The sequence below is a fragment of the Alligator sinensis genome, unplaced genomic scaffold, assembly GCF_000455745.1.
Source record: "Alligator sinensis unplaced genomic scaffold, ASM45574v1 scaffold524_1, whole genome shotgun sequence".
Classification (NCBI taxonomy): Eukaryota; Metazoa; Chordata; order Crocodylia; family Alligatoridae; genus Alligator; species Alligator sinensis.
This window is the reverse complement of record NW_005842747.1, coordinates 215,785-226,449: the sequence shown is the minus strand read 5'-3', so window position 1 is coordinate 226,449 and position 10,665 is coordinate 215,785. Positions and strand designations below refer to the sequence as shown.

The 10,665-nt window shown below is 51.6% G+C and overlaps 2 protein-coding genes across 3 annotated transcripts in view; one reads left to right on the top strand and one right to left on the bottom strand.

The window, feature by feature from the left end:
- The window catches only part of LOC102369077 (GTPase IMAP family member 4), a 5,197-nt gene extending 3,434 nt beyond the window's left edge, over positions 1-1,763 (bottom strand). The window contains exons 1-2 of the mRNA XM_025216562.1: positions 1,657-1,763; positions 1,256-1,431 (exon numbers count right to left, since the gene is read on the bottom strand). The gene's annotated coding sequence lies outside the window, so the exon portion shown is untranslated. The remainder of the gene's footprint in view (positions 1-1,255; positions 1,432-1,656) is intronic.
- A 97-nt stretch (positions 1,764-1,860) lies between these two features.
- LOC102386124 (GTPase IMAP family member 3-like) lies at positions 1,861-9,078 on the top strand. Of its 2 annotated transcripts, XM_025216564.1 has the most exons (6): positions 1,861-1,999; positions 2,966-3,145; positions 5,994-6,066; positions 7,234-7,332; positions 7,558-7,606; positions 8,131-9,078. In XM_025216564.1, the coding sequence occupies exons 5-6, from the start codon at positions 7,564-7,566 to the stop codon at positions 8,910-8,912; spliced, it is 825 nt and encodes a 274-aa protein (XP_025072349.1). In that variant the 5' UTR covers positions 1,861-1,999; positions 2,966-3,145; positions 5,994-6,066; positions 7,234-7,332; positions 7,558-7,563; the 3' UTR covers positions 8,913-9,078. The 2 variants fall into 2 exon arrangements, with proteins under 2 accessions (XP_025072349.1, XP_006034606.1); XM_006034544.3 differs by lacking the exon at positions 7,234-7,332.
- The last annotated feature ends 1,587 nt before the right edge of the window (positions 9,079-10,665 follow it).

Below are 10,665 nucleotides of genomic sequence, written 5' to 3'. Positions count from 1 at the left end.
ATCCATCTATGGCAGTGGTTCTCAACAGTTTGGGGCTTCAGGGACTCCTCAGGAAGTGCCAGCTCTTCATTTTCACTGCAGTTTTGATTATGAGAAAATACTAAAGCAATTCTTTTGTTGCAACAAACTCAGAAAGACCGCGACAAGTCAGAATGCTGTTAACACGGGGGCTTCCTAGTGGAAATCCTGCACTCGCTGGAGTCAGGGGCTAAGCTCCCTTTTCTTCAACATGAAAGCTCAGGGTCAAATGAATGCACAAAACAGAGGCAAGTATTTACACAGGTCAGCTCTTTTAGCTCCTTTGGCCTCAAGCAGATATGAAAATATTTTTTGCATGGGAAAAAGGGTCAGACAAAGAGATACAGGTCTTATCCTACATGCCAGATCTGGAGTCCTGTGTGCAGTTTTGGGCCCCCACTATAGAAAGGATGTGAACACATTGGAAAGAGTCCAGCAGAGGGAAATGAAAATGGTTGGGGGATGTGGGACAGGACTGGTGAGGAGAGGCTGAGGGAACTGGGCTGGTTTAGCCTGCAGAAGAGAAGACCGAGGGGGATTGAATAGCAGCCTCCAACTCCCTGCAGGGGGTTGCAAAGAGGATGGAGCTGGACTGATCTCAGTGGGGGCAGATGACAGGACAAGGAGCAATGGGCTCAAGCTGCAGCAAGGCAAGTTGAGGTTGGATATTAAAGAAACCTTTCTCACTAGGAGGGTGGTGAAGCACTGGGACAGGTTACCCAGGGAGGTGGTGGTGTCTCCATCCTTGGAGGTGGTTGAGACCAGACTAGACAAAGCCTTGGCTGGGATGATGTAGTTGGGGCTGGTCCTGCTTGGAGCAGGGGGTTGGACTAGATGTCACCTCCCAAGGTCCCTTCTAGCCCTCCTTTTCCCCAATTCTATGATTCCCCTATACTAGCACTAAAGCTGCCGTCGCGGTGTGTTATCAGCTGTTGCGTGCTGCCAGGTGCAACAGGAGCAGTGACAGTGTTACCGATCAAAACAAGCTTCAGGAAACAGTGGCTACTAATCACCATCAGGTTTTTAATAATTGCACCTACTGGACTTCCACGTCCGCTCTGCCATCTACCACCTGCCTCATTCTCCTTTTCAGACATTTAGCAACTGCAAAATCCACTCTCTCTCATGCATTTTCTCAACGAAAGCCAGGAAAAAGCTCATAGAAAATTCTTGGTTCCACAAGCTTGTTTTAAGCATGGAAGCAAATGTAATCAAATGCACAAATGAATCTAAATACCTTTGCCAGGCTTTTCTAGCTCAGAGTACAAGACTCTGCCTTCTTCCTTCACTGTCTTCTGCAGCCTCCCAGTTCTGCACTGTCCCCTACAGACAGCTGGCACAATAATATGCTTGACGTGAACTGAAATGGTGTCTCTTCATAAAATGGTCTCAGTTTAGCTCTGTATTGAGTTTCTGTGTGGAAAGAGAAAGAAAGATGCATCCGTTTAATTCTGTAGCAGTGTCACGTGGGCTGGAGGAGGGGAGGCAGAGAGGAGACACATGCCTTCACCAACAAAAAGCTGCCTGAGAAGCAAAGAGCCTTCAGGAAGTGTAACGAGAACTGGGGTTTTGGTTCTTCATTTTGGTTTCATGCCTCCCATTCCTGGAAGAGCTGCACATTGTGTATCATTTGGTTACCTTATACACATAGTCTGGCTTCAGCTTGTACATGCAGTCCACGGATCGGTCACAGCTCACGAGGACGACAGGGGTCAATGCCGTAGCAAAGCCTCAGCGTGAGCAGTGTATGCACTAATCGGTGCTTGGACTAACCAGGTCTCCAGCGAGACCCCCAAATGCTTCTCATCTTTATGGAGACCAAAGTAAAGTGCGGGTTTTCTCCAGGATCCCTGCGCTCCCTTTGGCACGGCAGTTCCTGAAGCACTTGAACATCTCCCAGGGAAAAGCCAAACGAGGGAACATCACAGCTGCACACTAATGGACTGGGAATCACGTTAGGGAGCTTCTGATGCAGCGAAGGGTATGGACTGCTGCACTCAGCCTGGACCTCGCTATCTTCCATCTCTCTGGTTTCCTGTTATTTCTTAGCTGGGGGTGGGAGGGTTTCCATTTCCTCCCCTATCTTTACAGCCCCTTCTCTTTCTTTTAACTGTTATTTCTTCAGACTCCTGGTGCATTGATAGTCTAAAAGGAGAAGTGGATTAGACTGCTGATTTATGGCTGTTATTCATGGATGTGGGCTTCTGCTGAGGCTTTCCAATGTGCTCTCAGGGTGTGCATGCCCAGAGGCTGATTCCCAGCTGTGCCATAGCGAAGCATGAAAGAGACCTAGCATGGGCTGGGACCCTGGCCCACTATTTTGTTCAGGGGGGATGGAGCAGGCCTCACGGTCCAGTGCAGGGGGTGTTCAGTGAGGGAGTCCTGGGAGAAAGATTTTCTAAGCTATCACCATGCAAGGTTACACAAGGAGCAAGGTTACCTTGCTCTCATCCTCCTGGTCCCATGTACCTCCCGGTCTGGGCTGCCCAGGGGCCAGCTCAGCTTGTCAGTAGCTTGTTGGAGGATGACAAACACTAGCAGAGGCGAGGATTTCTTTGGAGGTATCATACATTGGACCAGCTGCAGAGCTGGGATAGAGTTCAACAAACTTTTACACGTTCTTCTTCAGCTCTGCTTCTCCATGCACGGTGCATTTCCCACCCCAGGGTGCAATGCGGCTCTTGGAAAGTCCTATCTGGTGCTTCAACCGCTCATGCTGGTTCTTGCTGTTCACAGTTAAGCAGCAGAGACTTCAGTTTCATGCTGAACACACTTATCTTCTGCTGCCCTTCTGCACACCCCCCTCCCCTTCCTGTAGCATTCAGAGCAGCGCATGTAGCAAAGATTAGTGGCTGTTCGGTAGCAGCAGCCCAGCCCCTGTCTGTATGTGGATGGGAGTTTCCACCACAACATCATTATCTCTATTTTTTTTTCCGTTTTCATCCAGTTTAATCAAGGGTTCGTGTAAAGCTGTTGTTAAAAAGGAGAAGTAAAAGGATAAGTCAGAAGAGCCTTGTGATTTCTGTGCAAGGCAAGCTGCTTGGAGCATGAGGAGGGAACTGGAAACACCTGAGAAGCTGAAGGTGAAGCACTGATCTGATCTCCCGGCTGGAGCAGCTCCCTAAAGGTAGCCTGAGGAAGGGGAGAGGGATTGTGGGGCAGAGGCAATGTATTGAACTGGCTAGAAAGCCAAATTGGATGAAAGTAGAGCTGCATAACCAGGACTGTTTTGGGTCCCCACTACAGAAATTGGAGAGAGTCCAGCTGAGGGGAATGAAAAGGGTTAGGGGTCTGGGGCACAGGACTTGTGAGAAGAAGCTGAGGGAGCTGAGTGTATTGAGCCTGGAGATGGAGAAGACTGAGGGGGGATTTAATAGCAACCTTCAGCTTCCTGAAGGGGGGGTTGCAAAGAGGATGGACAATTCAGGTGGGAAGGGAGCTCAGGAGGCCACATCTAGTCCAGCTCCCTGCTCCAAGCTGGACCAGCCCCAACTCCATCATCCCAGACAAGGCTTTGTCTAGCCGGGTCTTCAACACCTGCAAGGATGGAGATCCCACCACCTCTCTGGGTAACCTCTTCCAGTGCTTCACCACCCTCCTTGGAAGAAAGTTTTTCCTAATATCCAACCTCAACTTGCCTTGCTGCAGCTTGAGCCCCTTGCTCCTTGTCCTGCCATCTGCCCCCACTGAGAACAGTCCAGCTCCATCCCCTTTGCAGCCTCCCTGCAGGGAGGTGAAGGCTGCTATTCAATCCCCCTCGGTCTTCTCTTCTGAAGACCAAATCAGTCCATTCCCCTCATCCTCTCCTCACTAGTCCTGTCCCCCAGCTCCACAACCATTGTCATTGCCCTCTACTAGGCTCTCTTCAATGTGTCCACATCCTTTCTGTAGCACGGGGAGCTCAAAACTGAAAGAATTAATCGCATTTCTTTTCCAAACTTTTTTCATGGGTCACGATTTCTAGACTTCTACTAGTTTGTGTTGCTCTTTGTTGGGACCTTTACTTTTTCACCTCATCCTTCTTGAAATAAAGTGACTGGAACTGGATGTAGTTCTTAGGAGAGTCCTCAGCTGTACTGCCAATGGATTTAATGCAAACTGTAAAAATATCAAAACAGGGTACTTTTAGTCTGGAAGTAATGAGACCATACAGAGACCTGCAAAGAAGGGTACTAAAGGCATACATAAATGACAATTTGGAGCAAAGAGGTAGAGAATTAAGGTATTGAACTGGCTAGAAACTCTCTTAAAAATGAAAGCACGGCTAAAGAGCAGGGAGGTTGCGAGCCAAACCCCCGATGGCTCGGGCTGGGGGACGCACAAAGGGACTGCAAAGCCATTCTTCTCTCAGGCCAGCCCTTGATCAACTGCAATGAGTATGCCATGGGAAAGGGAGATTTTGGGGGCTCACAGGAAGATGGGAACCAGCTCTCAGTCCTCGCTGTGCCGTCCAGATCCTGTGTAACACCATCAGCTCCTATCAGCAGCAAACCCCATAAAGAGCAACCAGCACTTACTAGCAACAGCAGACAGGTGTCTGGGGACTGCAATTTGTCCCCTTGGACCACCCAGTCCGTATGATAGGCATTGCCAGTGCATCCTCTGGTTTGTAGCCGAGCCTCAGTCTTCCCTCTCTCATGCATTTGTCTCCTTTTGGAGCATCCCAGCATCATTGGGGTTCCCATCTTCCCCCTCAGGGACTTTATCCACTGTTGCATTCCCAGGAAGGCATCCTCCAAGCAGCTTTGCCTCCTGTTATGTCCTCAACTCAAACCACCCCTGGACCAAAACGAGACAAGGCAGGGGGAGGGCAGCGAAGAGGAGTGGGGCAAGGAGCCGAGCTTGCACGGACAGGTCACGTGCACAACTGAAGGTGCTTGTTCCACATGTAGGTAGGTGTGTTAGTGAGAAGTCCCCTAGAAGGCACACAGATTTGCACCATGTTTTAAGACAACATTTTGCTCTGTCCCTGCGGGTCACCTGCCTGGTGACTTTGAGCCGGCAGGCTGGCGATGGCACTGGACTCAGGCTCTTCACAGCAGAAACATGGGTTTATCGTGACATATGTGCACCCAAAAACCCACAGTACACCCTAGCATGACACCTTCATGTAGACTTGGGAGGTGGCTGCAGCCACAACAGAGCACATGTGAGAGGAAGTTAGAAGCAAGGGCACCGCAGCCCTGGGGACTTTTTTCTTTGTATGAAACTGTGTTTGCTGCTCACGTGTTGAGATGTGCCAGGCATCCTAGACCATGTTATTCTCCTTTCTTCTTTGCTCACCTCTCCTTCCTGCCATCTCTTAGCATGCTACATCTTCACTTAGCCCCTGGTCCTCCAGTTGCATCCATGAGCACAGACCCCTGCATCCGGGCACCACCCCAAACCCTGCAGCAGACCTACCCCTAGCATCATATCCGCACTAGCAGGTGTAATGTGGGGTTGGGCACCTAGCTTCTACACTTGTGCAGTAGGGACCAGGAGGGAGATTTCCAAAGAAGCAATAGTCAAGTCAGGGTCTAATTCTCCTCGGCATTCAGTGACGGGCAGATGTCTTATTTGTGCATTCAAAATCCCCATTGTCTTCTATCCTTCAGTAAAATGCCAGGCACTTGTATAAACACACACATACAAGAATTGCTGAGAGATCTTTGAATGTGCTTTTGAGGATCTAAGGTGAAATTTTTTGTGGTTGAATCTGCTGTTCGCAGCTGATCTTATGCCCGCAATATAGTCTGTGCTGGCCAGCGTGGCATGACTCTGACCCATGCCAGCAGTTTGGACATCCTGTAGTGAGAAAAAGGATATCCAAACTGCTGGCATGGGTCAGAGTCACGCCACACCGCAGTTGGGGATGAATTCAAGTGCCGCAGCAATAAACCTCCCTGTCGCTTGCACAGGCACAATGCAGCACATTGGGATTGGGATTGGCATTTAGCTGCCAGGTGCATTGACTAATTCTGTCCATTTGACAGGAGAAATCTCCGTAACGTCTTTTATCTTGGGAAAGAAATGTCTGCCTACGAGTCTCTGGGACAAACAGAGTGGGTAAGTGTCAGGAACAGGCACGCCCAGGAGGTCCTGGAGCTTGGCTGTTCCCTTTTGCCCCATCACCTAGTGGTTAGAGCATGTGTCCAGGATTGGGACCACCACAACTAACAGAGAGACCATTTCACATGCACCCCCATGCCAGGAAAGTGCCCTCCCCACCAGCCAACAGGCTCGTCGGGGTGAGGATTGCCTCCCCTGCTCTGCTGGAGCTGAACTATTGGGTGGGCAGGAGCATAAGGTGTCTGTCGCCAGAAGCAGCCAGCCCCTTGCAGGGCCCTGCTGCCAGGTGAGGAAAAAGCCACACAGCCATGCACCCACGTTCACCTGGGAAGCCGTTCAGCTCATTTGCAGGCCCTCTGGCAATGCAGGGGTGGTGGAGGCACTGGATCCCCGGTGAAAGGACGGAGACAGCAGGAAAGGTGTTATAGCCCGGTGGGAAGGAAGACGTGGGTCGTGCATGGTTTTGCCTTCCTTTATCCAAGAGGCTGGATCTTTCTCCTGGATCTCTCCAGTACATTATAACAGACTCCTTTCTGGCCTCACAATGGCAGGACACTGCTAGTGCCCTCGTTCCCCTGCGTCACCTGGGGCTCATTAAAGGGTGTTTGTGATATGTTGGGTGTTGGTAGCCGCGTGCGTGGGCTGTTCGTGCAGGTTTCAGACATCTCCGATAAGAACTTGTCGAGCACGGTTTAGAGCAGGAAGGGGCTGCCCTGAGCAGGCGGCTGGATTAGATGTGACCTCCTGAGGTCCTTTCTCGTGCAGGTTTCCTCTGATTTTGCATGCACAATGGGAGACATCCCATCTGCATGTACAAAACACAGCTCAGCCAGGCTTATGCAGCTGTAGCAGGTGCCTCTGTAGCAAACTGGAGGTCAGTCCATGTCCTGGTGCAAAAGGTGTGTGAAAACACTAGGGAAGAGCACACCGGGCAGGACCTAACAAGGTTAGCAGCAGCCGTGCTGCACAGTGATGGGTTGTATCGCTCTCCTTTGAAGGCCATGAGACTGCTCGGTTTCTAAATCCACCAGCAGTTCATTGCACAGGCCACATTTGCTCTGAAGCAACCAGGCTTAGGCCAGAAGAGAGGATCACCCCGATTGCATCTAGATAGATGACTTTGCGGCGTGATAACAAACTGTCACTTTATTATCTGTATTGCAGTAGTCAGGATCGGGGCCTCACTGTGCGGGGCGCACACACATAACAGGAGACAAGCCCTGCACCAAAGAGCCTGAGATAATTAAAGGCACAAGGCAACAAGTGAGTGACACACGGTGGGAGGGAAGGGGCAGAAGGGACGACGGTGACAACCGTGCCATCGTGTCCCCAGACAGCCCAGTGAGACGTGGCTCAGAGCTTCCTCTTAAACAAAGATGTGCCTAAGTAGCACAGCACGCCCCAGCGATCCCTGTCCAAAATGAGTCTGTCGTTGTGTACTCTAAGCATCAAGGACACGAATAACACTGTTTATTTCCTATATTTCAGGGCAAGATGGAAGGGAAGAAACCCAGAGCAGAAGAAGGGACTTTCAGCGGTAAGACAGGCACCTGAAGCACCACATTATCACTGCTGTATTTTGCTCACCTGGAGGAGGGATGGTCTGGCCAGGTTTAGAGTTTGAATGCCCCGTGTCTGCAAAAAAAACCCCAGCTCCCATACAGCATGAGGACGCAACGGTGGCATTGCAACAGCTGGCATCTGTATCCCTCGATACCCATGCAGTTGTCACATCTGCCTGTTCCAGTGATTCAAAACCAGGGACATGCAGTCTGTGGGGGTGCCAGGAGATCCTTCTGGGGTGCCCCAGGGTCCCACACAATAGCAGCACTGTGAGGTGTTCACACACCTGCACACGCTTCCCATGGTGAACCCAGAGCCTGCGAACGGGAATCCACAGGGCCAAACACCTCCTGCCCTGCTCTGGTTCTCCTGAGCTCTTTGCAACAGAAGACTTGCTCTAGTCATTTTGGGGGTAATTCAGACTTGTATAGCAATCCCGCTCATCGCTCCTGCCTGTGCCGAGAGGTTGTGACCATCAAGCTTGTTCCCATCCCTCAGGTGCCCACAGCAGCTCCGAGCTGAGAATCATCCTCGTTGGCAAAAGCGGCTCTGGGAAAAGTGCGACTGGAAACACCCTCCTTGGGACGAACCAGTTCAGGTCCCAACTTGGGGCAAAGGCAACAACCACCATGTGTGAAAAAGGGCAAGGTGAGCACAGCGGACAGGGAATCGTGGTGATCGACACCCCGGACATGTTCAACCCCCGCGCCTGCAATGCAGAAACCTACCGAGAAGTCAGGCGCTGCATCGCGCTCTCTCATCCGGGCCCCCACGCGGTGCTGCTGGTGACCCAGCTGGGCCGTTACACTGAGGAGGACAAGGAGGCCGTGAAGTGTGTCCAGGATGTGTTTGGGATGGAGGTCCTGAGGCACACGATCATCTTATTCACCCGGAAAGAAGACTTGGGGGGTGACAACCTGAGGGACTATGTGAGATACACAAAGAACAAAGACCTCCAGGCCCTGATCCATACATGCGGAGAGCGATACTGCGCCTTCAACAACAAAGCGACCAAGGAAGAACGGGACAAGCAGGTCGCTGAGCTGATGGTCAAGATCCAGAGGTTGGTCCAGGAGACTACAGATGGCTATTATTTCAACGAGATGTATCTGGAGCCCAATTTAACTGAAGAGAGCGTGAGATACCACATGAGAAGATATAGGACAGTCAGGGAACGGGCTAAGCAACGCATCTCTAAAAAATGTGTGGGGATCCTTTTGGCCACCGTGGTTGGCTTTCTTATTTTTGTCATTTTCCTTGTTTTAATCTGTAGACATTAATCGTGTGTCATCTCAGTTGTCCAGCCAGCATCGCCCCATCGTTACTATTGTTAATCGTGTTTATTGTGCTAATGCTTCAGAGCCAACCAAACAGATGCCCGCTGTGCCTCCTCAATGTAACACCTTTGTACCAAACACAATTACGGTAATAAAATATACTGCAGAACGGCTGAACTTTTCTGGGCCAGGTCCTCCCCTCCCTTCAGCTGGGTTTACAAAAGTTATATCTCCTTTGCAGAAAAGGAGGCTGCAGAGGGGTGGAGGGTGAGGTGATAGCAGATCTCCCCGGGTCTAAAGGCAGCCGCAGTGATGAGGGGGAACAGCCGCTGTCCCTTGCCACAGAGGGCAGGCATGAGAGGGGGCTTGGTCAACAGCACAGGGAATTTTCTATGATTTTCTGTGAATTCAGATGAAGTCTTAGGAAAAAAATCCCATGTGTGTCAGAGCAGCAGCACAGTGGCACGAGCTGCTTGGGGAGCTGTGGAGGGTCCAAGGAGAGGCTGGACGGGCACCAGTCTGGACTGGGTTCGGAGCGGGGTCCGTGCGTTTCTCCAGGGATTTGAACTGGGTGACCCTAACCATCCGGGGTCTTCAGTGACTTAAACAGAGTAATGCAGAGTCAATAGCAACGTCAGTCGGGCTGTGTAGTAATGCATCTTCATTCGCTTCTGGGCAGTACTCCGGATTTACAGCCAGGTGGCAGAAAGCAGAATTTGACCCTTTGTAGAGAGCTGTGCAATCTCTTCACTCATCCCCTCACTTCACAACAGCTCTGCAACACCAAACACAGCCTCACTCACTAACAAAAAGACCCCGACACTGCCAAGCCCCCACCCAGGGGAGCTCCATGGACCTCACTGGGAACTAATGGGACCCTTGGCACATGGCTCCTTTTGATCGGCCGATGTAGGAGTTTTGGTCTGGCTAGGCTGTGGTCATGCTAGGCTGTAGTAAAGCGAAGGCAATGCAAAGGACCATGGGAGGTGCAGGCTTCATTGACCGCTACATGTCCTGATAAAAAATGCAGTGAGCAAAAACACACTGATTCACAGCAAGAAACCGGAGCTGAGCAACTTGAGGAGTCATCAGCCAGGAGCATGCTTTCCTCTCCTCTATGTCTCTTGTCTGTAGAGCTTGGTCCATCATCTGCTGGTCCTTTATCAGCTGCTTCCTGCAGCCCTTTCCACGGGAAACACAAATAACTGCTGCCCCGGTGTTTGCACGGGCTCGGCATCACTAAGGAGTGGCGGTGCTCCTGTCACTAGTCACAGAACGGTACTAGCTGTGAGGCTGCAAAACCCACCTCGCTCTCCCAACCCTCCTTTCCGCCCCAGTACTCCAGTAACCATTTCCTCAGCTCCAACAGGCCACCAGCACAGCAAAGGCCAGTCTGTGGGACGCAGAGTCCTGGGCAGAGGCAGCCCATGCTAGCTGCCACGGTGGTCTGGTGACACGGGCACCTGGTCCACCCAGAGCAGCGGTTCAATCTGCCACCACGTGCACGTGGTCTTGCGGGTCGAGGAGGAACATGGGAGCATTGCAGGGTGCAAGCCCAGATTCCCCCTGACCTGCGGTCTCTGGCCACCTCTTCCCTGCCATCAATGCTGGGGATAACTGAGGACACAGGGAGCCGTGGCCAGGCCCAGCCGGGAGCGCTGCACCGGGTTGCATGGAGCAGCGCGTGTGCTGGCACTCTCAGGTCAGTCCACCCCCACACCCAGACCATGCACACTCACCCGATGGGCTTGGCTCT